The sequence below is a fragment of the Rissa tridactyla genome, chromosome 5 (genome assembly GCF_028500815.1).
Source record: "Rissa tridactyla isolate bRisTri1 chromosome 5, bRisTri1.patW.cur.20221130, whole genome shotgun sequence".
NCBI lineage: Eukaryota > Metazoa > Chordata > Aves > Charadriiformes > Laridae > Rissa > Rissa tridactyla.
The window spans coordinates 80,792,909-80,807,427 of NC_071470.1; the positions used below are offsets into that span (position 1 = coordinate 80,792,909).

A 14,519-nucleotide genomic window follows, 5' to 3' on the forward strand; every position below is an offset into this window, starting at 1 on the left:
CTTTGGGGAAGAAAAAAAAAAAAAAAAATCAATCAAATAAATGATCCACTCTCCGTAAAGCTTAGTGGAAAACACGAGAGAGAAAATTTTCCTGATAAGCACGTGAGGCCATTCTGCAAAATTCCTTTTCGTAGAAGGAAACAGGAGGTGAGAAGTGTCAGAACCAACGCGGTTTTTGGAACACCAGGCAAAACCGTAAGCAGCCACCTTCACTAGGCAAAGGGAAACAAAGATGCCACGCAGCGGCAAGCAGGAATGAACGCCACGCCAGCGTCAGCTTGACAATTACGGGAATAAAGAGGATTCATTTACAATTTATTTTTTTAATGAAAAGCTTTTGGACGGAACACTTTCTCAAAAACAAAAAAGTCTCTCTGCTTACAGAAAACAGCCGTCGTGGAGGAATTAATCTGAGAGCTCCCTCATTACAGGGGGCCCCAGTGAGCTCCCAGGCTTCACGAGCCAGCCACAAGAGATGGGACGAGACCCAACGGCTACGGGATGATGCAGATCAGTGGCTGGGCACACCAGGTACCGCAGGCTAATTTTGCACTGAATTCTGCTCTGAAACGTGGGCAATTTTTATTTTTTTTTACCTCGTGCAGGGCATGAAGATCGCTGCTGTTATGTCCACCCCGGTCCCTACTATTTTAGAAACGCCCTGCTATTTTGTCCTACTGAAGGTTGTACACACATTAGCTCCACTTTTCTGCGATGAAGCTTTTTTTAATTTGTGAGCTAAAGACAAAGTAAACGCGATGCCTTTCTCCCCTAAGATGTTTATTATGGCCATGGCTGGTTGGCATTTAAGCACAGACTTCACTATCTGCAGTTGGCATACATATTCCAATAGAAGTAGTCAACATTGTTACCTGTTTTTCGTAAAGCTGTTTCATACGTCTAAATTGATGATCCCATTGCTTGTTCACCTCCAGAAGCTGTAATTATCAGGAAGTCACAGTAAATAACCCTTATTTCAACATTGTCAATAAATAAGAAATAGACTTGGCATTCTAATCCTCCAGCTACAAGCGTTCGCAACCTCCTCGTTCATCCGGCCAGTTCATTTCAGAGAAAGCAAGTTTAAGGTTTGGCAAGTTACGGCCCACCTGCCAGTGCTTTGGTATTTCAGTTAAAGGACTGGAATGTTCAGGAAGTAACAGTCAAATACACAAGAAGCAGCTACAGGTGAATCCTTTCCAACACTGTACAAATCCCCAAGACAGAACTGCTAAACGGCCAAGGACTTTCTTGTTAGTTTGCTTTAAGTTCCATAAACATAATTCCAATTAGAAGGTCCCTGACTTCAGACAAATGAATTGAAGACTCCTACTGACTGCCATCACTACTGGGTGCAAACCCCGCTTGGCTTTTCTCAGCACCACTAATCCAAGCAAGGGTACGCACGCAAGATGGGAAGGCTGGCCAACACCACGCGTGTAAGTGGTAGGAGAGGAGTCAGCATGTGTGCATTTCTGCTGGAGAAAGCCAAATATACGTCCCTCTGAAGCATTTTGCTTTGTGGGATACAGGGCCACTCTTTAGGATGTTCAGCAAAAGAACGGCTTCCAGTTTGCTCCTACCCGCGACCAGGACACCACTGGCTACTACTCGCAGTGGTTCCTTGGCCTTTACAGTAGTCCTCATTTTAAAAAAAATCTGCCTTTTGTACTGTATAAATCTCTGCTCTTCTAGATTCATAGCCACGTTACAATAAGTCATCATTTGTTTTCAGGAACAGTTCTCCAAATAGAGCTCTCCCTTGCTTGGTAGAGAGAAGTAGGACGATAGGAACTAATTGAAACATAATTTTAAGCACTTGCACACTTGGGCTGTGAAGAAATGTCTCCACACAGAAATCACAGACACACAATGTCCCCACATAGAAATTGTCTCACAAGAGCACAGGATGAGATTCCTACAGGAAAAACGTAGGCCTTGCTGGGCTGAGGGGGGTAAAACCAACTGCAGCATAAACAACGTAACAGTGATGACACGTTCAGTGATTCCTGCCCTGGGCATATTAGTGATATTGTAATGTCTGTCTCGGAGGTCATAGCTGTAAAGGTTAAGGGTAAATTAAGATTACCTGGCGTCTCTGTCTTTCCAGTGACACGATCTGTTGTTCCAGAGAATTGCCTGCCATAGTGTTCTTTTTGGTCAGTAATACGTGCCTTGACTGGAGAAAAGAAATGTTCAAAAAGGAATGCTTTCAGCATCCTCTCTTCGAGTCAAGATTATCATACAAAGCTCCCATCCACCACGCCACGTGCACGTAAAGAAACCGAAACAGCAACATTTTCTTCCATTGCATTTGTATTTCAGTACCTTTACACCTGCTGACAGCAGACTCTGAAGCACACATCTGCTTTAACCCTGCTTAGCCTGTGTTTTAATTGAAGCATTACGCAAACGGACACCGAAATAAATAAAGTAAGATCTATTTGTACCATCTGAGACACAGAAGACAAAACAGGATTTCAATTATCTTACAGATGGTAGTACAAACAAGTAGTACAAGCCACAAGAGTTGAGCATAAGTTGAAGTGGGCGTAAGTAATTCCCTTCATTTACAAGAACTAGAACAATTAGTAGCGTTGCCCGTGGTAAGTGCTTGCAGGCCCAAGGCAATAAACTTGAGCACAATGGGTTCAAAACAAGCAATACAGAAAATGAATAGGCAATTTGGAGTAATTAGGAAATCAGTCTGCAATTATTCCTTTTAAAAAAAAAAAAAAAGTGTGGTGTTTTGTCTATGCAGGACAGCAGCGACTAAATCCTCATTTTTATAATGGCAATATCATAGATCATAATTTCCAAGAAGTTTCTATGGAGCGTCATGAAAACAAACATGTGATCTATTAGACATATATAGATATACCTACGCATCAAGAAAACTGTACCGGAAAAAAGATACATGCTCGTAAAAATAAACCATAATATGTTCAGATACCTGGTCAGGGTTTTTTTTTTTTCCACCTAAATTCTCAACCGATATATGAGAAACTAGAATAAAAGTGTGAGCACTTCTGAGGTCTTAAATCCCCTGAAATAATATTTTTTTTTTTTTCAGCTAGAGAATTTAATGCCAAATGCCAATGAAGAAGATCAAAGTACAGTTTTGTTGTGTCTTTCCACGGGCAAAAATCCTGACCACGTATTTGCCCCGTGGCCAGTCCTGCTGAGCTCGAACGTGGAGCACTTGACTTCCATGCCAGAAAACACTTAATCCCTCCTCCTGTAGAAGTTCATCGACATGTTTAACGTAAAGTATCTGAAGCAATTACCTGGAATTCAACGGAGTTATTCATGCATTGAATTGTTTTTGGAGTCTGGGCCTTAGGCACGCATTTAAGAGCATATTTATAGAGTCCTATCAAAGTGAATAGGACAAGTCACAAATCTAACCACTATATATACACTTGGCACCGACTGGTCCAAATGCTGCTCGCAGAAGTTGTTGGGTAACTGAAATGAACCACTTTCTACCCTTTGTACAACAAATTAAATTGACAAGATGCTTTTTGGGGAAAAAAAACCCAAACCAACAACAAAACACTAGGGAAGGTTTTCTTTCTAAGAATGCCGTATCCAAAAATACTTCTAACGCTTCCTTCTACTCCCAAACAGCGTAAATCATTCAGCCCAATCTACTGGAACACCAAAATGAACCCATAATTGCCGATCTACAAAGTGACACGCATGGTCCCCGCCCCAGCTCAAGCCATTCCTGTTAATCAGAGAGCGCTTCGGAGGAGGGCCAGAACAGTCACTTACTTCTAGCGGGTCTGCTGGGGCTTCCACGTCACTCACACCTGCCCACATGCATCCAAGGTGGCCTTGAGCATTTGTTTCACTACGGGTCTTTGGAAGAAGAAGAGCAACGAAACAGATATTTTACAGTGGCTAAAGGAGCAGGAGAATCGCATTAAGACCCAGAAGGTCCGTGAGTGCTGCCTGTGGAAGTGGCTGAGGTTCAGAAATAAAGGGCGGAATTCTGATTTTTAACCTTTTCCTCCTTCCCGGCTGGGGCTTCCCAGAAGGGTTGAAGCACACTGCTTATGACTAATATGCCGGGCAAGGCGGCACTCTGCTTAGCGTGCATGTAAATCGCAATCGACTGGCCCCGAGAGAGGAAGTTGCATGTGTAAGGGAAGGAAGGTTATGTTTTTTCAGTAAATAAGAGGACAGGGTTTTCTATCCCTGCTCCCAATTGTAACAAGGGACTTACGTAAGTACGACAAGTATTCAGTGACACTACGACAGCGTGAACTATCACGATCGAAAAATTAGCGAGTCATGCTTACGAAGGAGTAATAGCTGTTAACAGCTACGGGGAAGAGTGCACCTACACGAACCCCACGGCGTTTAGGGGAAAACCGTAACGGGAAAATTGATTTACTTTCCCCGAAGAAAAGCTACACAAAGTTGAAGAATGACAGGTGGTGCTATTCTTCTCCAAAGGGCGGCGTATTTGCAGTTCTAGTACTCACCTTACGTAAGCATGGATCTAGCTTCAAGCTACTCAAGTTTTCACTTGAGTACTCAATGGACCCAATACTTCAAACTTGCGTCTTAGTTTTGAGTTTGGAAAAAGAGGTTAACCTTACCGAGCCAAAGTCACAGGAAAGACTAGCAAGGAAAAAGCTTCCACAGACTTCACACACGAAGCCAGGACAAAACGGAAAAGCGCAAAGTATTGTCATCTTCAGTCTTGGAATTCGGAATAATGATGGATTTGAGAAGGAAGCATGAAAGAAAAAATCGTTTTCCTTATTGTGGAAAGATCCCTGGATCTGAGGCGTTTTCAGCGGGGGCAGAGGTTGCTTATTTCCTTTTCAAAGAAGGGAATGAATGAAAGCTAGCCTGTCAAATTTGACATAAAATAATATAACTCCGTGGGAGTTCATTCGATTTCCAAAAAAAGGATTTAGACAAAGTAAAGTAATCCTGGGAAATGCTGTAACTTAACAGCCACATTCCAGATCTCTCATTCATAACGTGTGACTAAGCAACTCCTCTTTTGCAAGACACAAACCACAATTTGGAAGAAAGCTCCTGCTTTATAATATTTGCATATGAAATATATCCTCCCTACCCTGTAGTTCTTTTTATTTTTTCCTGGTTTGTTGAGCGGCTGGAAAACTCGTGGGGTATAGAGAGAGAAATTAAAACCTAAATGTTATTTTAATAAAGACATTTTACATTATACATCGGAGTCATCCAACCCATTAGAAAATTAAAGAATTTCATCTTGTACCTATACCAAAACCAGTCTTTGAGCAAACCAAGGCTTACACCTAATGACTTCAAAGCTCTTTGTGGAAGCAGGCAATAACCCTATTATACACACAGGGAAACAGGCCAACTGAATGCTAGAGGTCGCCCAGACGTTAGCGCCACATCAGAGAACGATGATGTCGCCTTTCACCCACGGTCTCTCCGTCTGCCTGGCACAGCCACGTCTGCAGCATCCACTAGCAGGCTGTCGCTGCGTAACCATGTGTCCTGACTCTACCGAAGTTCGGGTGCACAAAGAGTCAAGAGTCAGCTGCTGAAGGAGAGGGTACTGTCACTAGACACAAAACGGCACAAACGGCAATTATTTATTGCCTTCTCACAACGTCCCGCCACCTTGCGCTGGCCTGGTACTGTCCTATAGATTTTTATCCGCCTGCAGAAGAGGAGGGACCCTTTTAGCTCTTCCTTTTCAGGGTTATTTATATTTTCAGGGTTATTTTCAGGGTTTTTATACAAAATGTGACGGACTAGAAATGAGATGAAGTACTTTGCAGTGCCTAGCTAGGCAAGCTTAGCACTCGTACAGCCAACGCTGATGCCCCTTCGCACCATGCCTAAAGCCAAATTGCCTTTTAAGAGATTTGATAGGAAATACGTCTCGAGGGTAACAACATGCGGCTCAGCTGGGCCAGCAGCTCGGTGGAAGACAGGTTCCTTGCTCCTTCCCTCACAAGCGCCTTTCTGTACTGATTGCCACGTAAGAACAGCACGGTTTATTGGAAAAAAGAGCATGTCTGAAATCTATACGAACAGAGAAAACGTCAACGAGTAGGGAACAAAAGCTCAAGCTCTTCAGAGGCGGTGGCGCTCTTCCAGCAAAAACTGGGAGGGGTTGAAGCAGAATTGTTGCCTCTCTCTGTGAGAACAGTTAATAGCACTGAAAAGAAAGACAAGGAGATGACAACATTCATTTTCTTTGGTATTGTGGAGATAAAGACAGCACACTTGTTTATCACTCTACTGCCACACAACGAAGAGCCGCTTAGTTGTGCAGCAGCACTTCAGAAGCCTGAGATATATAAAAATCCTTGAAAGGCGGACTCTTTTTTTTTTTTTTTTTTTTTTTTTTTTACAACTATCAGACTTCAGAAGTCAAAAAGAGAAAACTATTTTTAAGGCATTTATACTTGATTTGAAGCTATTGAATCAAATACGCAGTTTTAAATTGCCAGGAGAATTGCAGTTTAAGGCCAGACTGTAAATGCAGCCGCAAACCTAAAAAACTGTTTACAGATCCAAGCAGACGTTCAAAAGGCTGCTAAAATTTTCAAGCCTGCAAAACGTAACCAGACCAACTAAAGATTTTGGAGGAAAATTCGTCCCCGTGCTACGCAGCCACAGGGAACTCCACAGGAAGCAAAAACGACAGCTGAAGAGGGCGGCTACGAAGCGGGAACAGGTCTGCACAAAAAGCCAGGCAAGTAAACTTTGAAGAAAACTCAGACTTAGCAGCGTTGTCCAAAGGCAAGGCCGCGTATGTTTGCTAGGTGGTGTCACTCTCTTGCCACAGACAACTAAAAAAAAAAAATAATCAGATTTTACCGTGGTGTGCCGCTAACGTGCAAAATCAAGACTTGCTAAACGTGATGTAACGGCAGTGACAAACCGGTCAGCAAGTTTTATAAATCCCTATCTAATTGCTTGCAGGAGCATTAATTTCCCATATTATTTAATCTCTTCCTCTTTAAATGAGCAAGTCAGTCTGTGTCATGGCATTTACCGGTTACACTGAACAAAAAAAAAAAAAAAGCTCATGAGAAAACACGACTGCAGGGAACAGTCTCCGAGGGGAGAAATACACACTTGGCAACCTCTTACAGTATAACTGCCTCTGATTTCTCCATAAACACGTGTAAAACCACATCAGAGTCTGCGGCGGACAAAGCTGCGTTACTGTTTATAGCCTCCCTAAAATACACAGACATACGGGCCTTCACCTAGCTGGGGTCCACCTCACGTTCTAGAGCAAGAGCGTTAGTAACTTACGTTCTCTTTTCATCCATTTCTAAGCCCTTACTTCTACTTCCACTCTCTCTCCAGGAAGTTACTTCCTTCGCACGTTCCTTCTACCCATCCATCCCAAGCGAGGAAACCAAACGCCATTACCGCTGCTGCTGGGCTGCGACCTGTAACTGTAGCGTCAGCCACCGCTAAACGTAAACAAACTTTTCTTTACGTTTAAGCATCTTTCGGGTAAACGTGGAAAACAAAGGAGAGAAACAGAGTAGAGTCTGCTCTCTGGAAGAGCAAGCGAAGTTCGGTAGCTTAAGAAAATGAAATTAATACAACAAGAGTGATCGTTTTCTGTCTTTGGCGAGCTGATCAGATCTGGCTCCTCCCAGAAGGATGGTTGATAATTTCTTTTCTCTGTGTATTATAAAAATGCTTCCTTAACGTCCACATGAGCCCTTGGCTTTCGCTGCTCTCTCTTTTACAGTGACTGATCCAAACGTGATTAAATGTATGAAGAAAATGTCATAGCGAGCAGGTTTGCCTAATAGTCTGAAGCCTTCTGTTAACGTCTGTGAGTTTTCATTTAAGACATTTAAATTCTCTTAATCAGCACGAATTCTTAGCAAGACTCAACTTTCTCCCACTCTTCACACTCCTTTTTTCCTCTCCGTTCATACTCACAAACTAAGCCTACGAAGAAACATCCTCGCCATTTATGATTTTTGTCCACGCTAGAGGCAACGGCGACAGAAGAGGATTGGCCATGTGTTTTTCAGAACTCATCAGGCAAGCTCTGATCGTTACGACAGGTGGTACCAGAGTTCTCTTTCATTTTTGTTCACAGCTGTCTTGGGGCCAACTGGGAAACATCCTCTCTTTTACGGCCATCAATTTGAGCACACTCAGGGAGAATTAAAAAAAAAAAAAAAAAGTTTCAGGTACTTCGGAGCATGGCTGCCAGGAACGCCTGGCAGGGAGCTGGGAGCCAGAAGCTCCTGTTGAGAGACTGCTGTGAGGAGCAGGAAGAAGCGTGTCGGCTACGAGGTGTGGAAAAAGCTTCCCGGGAAGCAAATGGGACCGGGCAGGGATTGCTGCCCATCAGAAATGCACCAAGTTAACTCCCAGGCGGCAGCACACAACCCCAGCCGCGAAGGCAAAGTGGGCTGAACCGCATAGAAGCCTTTTATTAATTTCTATTCTATTTCTATGATATTCTGTCATTAGTAGTAGCTTCGAGGTTGTGTGTGGGGGGGTAGTCTCCCTGTTTAAAAATTCAGAATTATTTTAGTTTGTATTCTAGGAAGACCTGACCTTTCTGAGCGTAAAAGCCTTTTAGTCATCTTCGGGACGCTTGCAATGGGAGCAAAATCAAAGCCTCGGAGCTGTGGCCAACACTGAACTCTCTCACAAGCATCAGCATCACAAGAAGATAAAAGTTCTCATTTTCAGCGTGCTGGATCTTTATTCTGGGAAAGGCTCCTGTTAAAGGACTACAAAATAGGCACTCACAAATTAAGATAACGAAAGCCACTCAACACTTCCGAAAACTCTGTCTGTTCAGTAACTGCAGCGAAACCAAGAACCATTAAAAGGCTTGATTCAAGAAAAAGTGAATCTTTCCTTGATGACGACAAAACGGGCTAGATATACTCGGGGAAAAAAAAAACAAAAAACAACCAAACAAACCAAAAAAACCCAACCAACGCAGAAGAATCTACCTCTTCCTGTCTAAACCTGGTCCGTGCGCTTCACCCAGAGACGCGTGCTAGAAAGGGATTTTCCCTCAAGTCTGCATGTCAGCATCAACCTTTTGCGCTTGCTCCGACAGAAAAATACGTGCAGATGTAAATTTGTGCCTTAATATGGGGGAAGCACATAAAATTAGAGCAAGACGTAGAAAGCTACTTATTTTGGTTGCTATTCCTCCCTTCCTATTCGACAGCTTTATCCGCCCTCACTGCCTCCAAAACACACCCTTCTTGGGTGTAAAATCTTGATGAGGCCCTAAACGTCCTGCAAACACTCTGCACGAGTACTTTTTAGTAATATTTGTATTTTGACGCGTAATATTTAGTCTAGCTTATGCCAGTTGAACGTCATCAGCTTTATACTTAAATTTGAAACGAGAAAATGCTTTTCTGCGTGATAAGAAACGCCTGTCTTTGATTTCTTATATTAAAATAGCAGATTTCTTGATCCTTTTGGCCTCGATTTCCCCCCCTCTGTAGAAAATAGAACAAGGGTCCCTTTCCTTCCCGAGGCACGTCTCGAGGACAGGCGTTGTCACAGATGCTGGCCTCTGCAGGACTGGAGCTCGCAATCCTTCTCAATTACATAAAGTCCTGCTCCACATCGCAGCAGTAAGCGATGTTACAGAAGACAGGGGGAACAGATCCGTAGATGTGCATTAGAAATTATCAGTTGTTCTAATCAGTAAAACGTTTAAGAGGGGAAGCATCGTATGTTTGCCTTTTTCGGTCAATGGCTCTAGCAAAAGCGAACATAAACTGAGAAGAGCTTAAATCAGTGTTAAAATGACGACTCCACACAAACGTCTCGCCTGTCATTTCAGCTTAACACTTAAAAACCCCCAGACGGTTCGCTCACCTAGACAAGCTACGTAGAGGGACGCAGGCACTCACACCCCTTAGATTAGACCAATAAACCGTAGGTGGGTGGCAGGGACTCAAGTACACCAACGGGCTCTAATTGCTGTGACCTGCCCGTAAGGATGTTTCTCTAATCTCCTGGCTCTTTCCCCTCTCCCGGCGCGGGGAACACAGCATCGTGACAAGCTGCAATTAAACTACTACGGATAAAAGAATCGTAGGACGAAGGACGCGCTCAGGATTAGTCCATTCTGCAGACCCGCGTTTGCTCTCTCTCAAATATTTGCCTGTAAAACCACGATAATATTATATGTCTTTATGGAAACAAAATCCTGGTGAAAAAGGGCATTTGTTTACAGACGTTTCCAGATAACCGTCTCGAAAGTGATTTAAGCTCAGAAGGAAATGCCATTTTGCAGTGTGCAATTTACATTCGTCACTCCAGAAAAAAAAAAGGTTACAGAATAAAAATGACTTGCTGGCTCTGCCAAAGAACTTCCTAGTGAATGACCAACACTATAGGGAAGGGTACACTTTTGTTTCATTATTCAGTTTTTCCCAATTCCTAAATAGAGAATTTTATCCTCTTTCCAAGTCTAAATCAGCATTCAATTTCATGAACTGGCATTTTATGGGGTTTTTTTTTAATACTATTTTATAACCTTTGTAACTCGAAAGCATATAGTAGGTTTGTTAAAAATATTACGTCATTTTCCAAAACACACGGTCCGATACAGGTACTCCTAGCATCGCATGCTGAGGTTGTTGGAGCTTCTCATCACAGCTGTCACTCACTTGAAGTCCAAGTCAATAACCAGCCAAGGGAAACGCTGTTCGACTTACTTACAAGCATAAATAAAATATAGCCAGTATATTTCTAGGGCAGAAGTATTTCTCCTTTAAGCTATGCAAACCACACACACGGATCTTTCAAGGGCAAACAAGCGCTATAAATGCAAAAGGCGTAAAAGCACTGCAGATGAAATACTGCCACGGTATTCTACATGGAGCGCTGAAGCACCCTACGGAAACCGTTGAGGTGAGCACATCCTTTCTTTTTCCTTCCCACATCCACCAGATCCTTTCCTACATCCCCGTCCGTTGGTGAGAGGCTCACACGGGGGACCAGGCGTTTCCACAGGCCATTTGTGGCTTGCTCTCCGGCCCTATAGTTTCGTAGCTCGGTGCTGCTTGATTCTGCACTGACTTCTGTTTCGCAGCGCTTATTCCTGCCCTGAGGCTGGGAATCCCCCTTCCTTCCCGTGGCTTCTCTCTCTCACCGTTTCTAATCCCACCGCTCTGACCCTGGGGCATCTCTTTAGGCTCCGCTCAGTTTCATGCCCCGAGGTCATGAGTCATTTTGGAGATGGTGGTTTACACGTGAAAGGAGCTCTGTGTAATTTCGGCTTTCATAGACGAGAGTCATCTCTCCTTTTACCTCCTCCTCAGTTTCCTGCATCAAGCGTCGGGGCACAGCCTTCGGAGCTTTCCTCCCCCTCCGCCTCGCGGCGGAGTCACACAGGCAGGTAAGCATGTCACGTCCCTTGCAGGTGGATGGCATTCGTCACTCCTCTCACTCCTCCCTTTCCCAGTTTGCAGAACACAGGCATTTCCTTTTGTCCTTCCTATTGCCCGATAAAAAGCAGCTTGCTATTTCAGCGCAGAGGAGGGAAACCGAGAGAGGGAAACCTAGAACAAGTTTCTGTCATGCTTGTTAACCGCTGCTTCGCTGCAAGCAAAGGCGACCAGCTTAGCAGGTGGCTTAAGATTTTCTCTTTGTAGTACCACAGAAGTGTGGGTTTGAATCGCCGTTTTTCTTCTCCTTTCTTCCTGTTTATCTAAAAGCCCTTCTGACACTCCCAAAGCTCTTTGTCCCCCACACCTCAGTTAAAGCAGAACTACCAAAAGCAGCAACGAAAATGTCAGTGCTCTTGGGGTATACAGTTTTGTGGACCTGCGTTATTCAACAGGCACATCTGGCTACAGAGGGTGGCCCGTTGGATAATCAGTGGATTTAGTCAACCTTTGAAAGCACTCTAAAACACAGCTTCTCGCTCAGTCTTCCTCATACCAGAAAGTAGCCGTACCAGAAAAAAAAAAAAAACAACCAACTATTGTGTAGCAAATTCATTGCATCATTTCAGAAGTCAAAAAGTTTTCATGCATAATCAAGTCACCCGGGGAACATCCCCTGAATGTTCCTTCCTGGCAGATAAACATTGCAAAAGCAGACTGCGTTTACCTTAAGGGAACATGAAGTGCTCTGAGCATTGGGACTCTCTTGGGCAATAGGTTCAGGGTCCTCCTGCGACTGGTAAGTGTTATTCTTCTCTATCAGGTTCCTTATTTCAGCATCAAGCTCTTCACTTTCGCACCTGCTCAGAAAGAAATCGCAACGTTAAACTGTACAGCGAAACTTGAAGCGCAGGGAATGTAAATTTGTCTTTTGAACGTGACAAGGCAGACAGCAGAGCTAGTCCTGCATGGAGCTCCTGCCCCCTTACTCCCTGGTACACCATCAGAGAGCGCTACAGCAGTGTCACACAGGCGATCTCTAAGTCCTCTGTGACAGAAATTCACTCACTTAAAATCTTTAAACAAGCGCTCTTTAGGAATTTTACTACCTTGCGTCTACAAAATCCAAGTTGACCCTTTGGGGGATTATATGAAGACTGTCGTTTGCCCTCAACCCCACCCACCCACCGTTTCAAGAATTTTATATTCAACTTTAACGACCATGCAACTGAAATGGTTAAATTGAACTCCAAAATTAGGTGCTCAGTTCACAAAGTTTTTTGATGGCACGCTTTATTTGCTCTAACACTTCATAATAGATACGTCGAGGTGCATTTTATACTTCCTGAAAGTTCCTTTTAAAAACATCCATATCTTGTAAAAATTGCTCTGTTGGGAACACTAAGATGATATTCATTTGGTGGGAAAATCCGCTTCTTTCATTCTCTCTGCTAAGGACACACAAGACTCGCTCCAAATTTGCCGAACTAACTAGCGTTTAGGGCTGATTTACTTGACGCACGACAATGGTGGAACGCGACTTCCAGAGAACGGACTGAGGCATAATTAAAACAAACCCCCCAAAAAAGCCCCTAGATCCAACCCAAGTTTTCAAGAAATACTCGTGCCTTTTGAAAGCTCAGACCTTCGTTTCCTAATCGGCTTAAACCAACTCACATGTATAAGTAATGCATGACCAGGAAGCAAACTGCAAGGCCCAAAAGCATTACCGACCTCTTACAGCAAGATCACCTCTCGATTTAGGCAGAAAATACTAAAGTCTTCATTTCAACTACCAGAAAACCCGAAAGCACGAGAATTTGTCACTCATACTTGTTGCAGCTTAGATAAGCAATCCACAGGGACTGCACGGCAGGTTCTGAGGAAACTTTTTGGAAGGGCCATCGATAAAATTACCCAACAAACCAACCCATCTGTCCTAATCCTAAGAGTAAATAAGCGTAGCAAATTTCACGCTGATAACATAAAATCATTCATTTTATGCTTGATATTTACCGCACAGAGGCTCTAACAGAAATGCCTTCATTAAGCATAACCGCAACGTTACTTGTAGGGGTACTACAATAAAATACCGATGGTGGCAAACAAGGACAAGTAAAACTCAGGAGCTTTTTTTCTGACTTGCCACCTAGTAGTTGGCCAAGCTGGAATTCCATGGCAGTTTCAGAGTTGCCCCGAAGCCTGCCTGCCCCCGCCCCCCAAAAAAAAAAGTTTCATGGCAGAAACAAGATAACTTGGGTGCGTTTCAAGAGGTAGACCTTATGGCATAGGGAAATAGGACTTTGACACGAGGAACCAAGACGAGGAGGTTTTAGCACTGGAAGGTCCTGAAGCACTAGAACACCTCGCGAAGAAAACTACAGAAGGAAACCAACAAACCCGGTGAAAGAAATCCAGCCCTTTTCCAGCTCACTAAATATTGCCAAATCCTGGATAGACCAGCACGGGTGCCACTTTTTCTTTTTTTAAGTGATTCTGCGCTAAGGTCCCAGGCAGTGAACCTCAGGCGGCAGCGGGACCAAGCGCTCTGCTTAAGAGCCTTCGTTTTTAATCAACTACATAACGCAAACTTCGCACCATAAGCAGCAACACCCCTTTTCTCTCAAGTGCACTTATAAACAGCATCTTGAGCTCAACTCGGACTCCCATGCCTGACCCAGCCTAAGACCGCTCTGCGTAACAGAATTGGATATTCGCTGTGCAGAGCGTTCGGTGCTTTTGAGGATGCTTGGAAGGATTAAAAAGCTGCAGCACAGAAGCAGTCACTCATCATGCGGTCCTAGGAAAAGTGCATGAGATTATATTTACGTAGCGAGGGAGAAATTATTGTTGCAGCCTCCTTAGAGCCCTGGAAATGTGGCAAAAAGAAGGGAGAGGGGTCAAGTAAAAAGCGAGGCGAAATGTTACTGAGCAGTTATTGAGAGATTCAGGACAGAACTGCTAAAACCACAAGCCAATATTTTCAGACTGAGCTTCCAAATCTTCTCTTTTTTTATTTTTTTTTTTTTTTGCTTTTATCTGTGCTTAGGCAACCAACCAAAGGTAAGCTAGTTGCTCTCCTCTTTCGTTGCTCCACACACCTCCCGCGTGAGGTCAGTCGAGCAACCAGGTTACTGCTTG

General features: G+C 43.7%; 1 protein-coding gene across 9 annotated transcripts in view; it reads right to left on the bottom strand.

Moving 5' to 3' along the window:
* Positions 1-14,519, bottom strand: part of TNIP3 (TNFAIP3 interacting protein 3) — a 70,773-nt gene that overhangs the window by 26,448 nt on the left and 29,806 nt on the right. For all 9 annotated transcript variants that reach the window (XM_054202779.1, XM_054202780.1, XM_054202781.1 and 6 more), the window contains 4 exons: positions 12,106-12,238; positions 3,778-3,864; positions 2,090-2,179; positions 873-938 (listed from right to left, as the gene is read on the bottom strand). In XM_054202779.1, the coding sequence (XP_054058754.1) occupies positions 873-938; positions 2,090-2,179; positions 3,778-3,864; positions 12,106-12,238 (376 nt within the window). The remainder of the gene's footprint in view (positions 1-872; positions 939-2,089; positions 2,180-3,777; positions 3,865-12,105; positions 12,239-14,519) is intronic.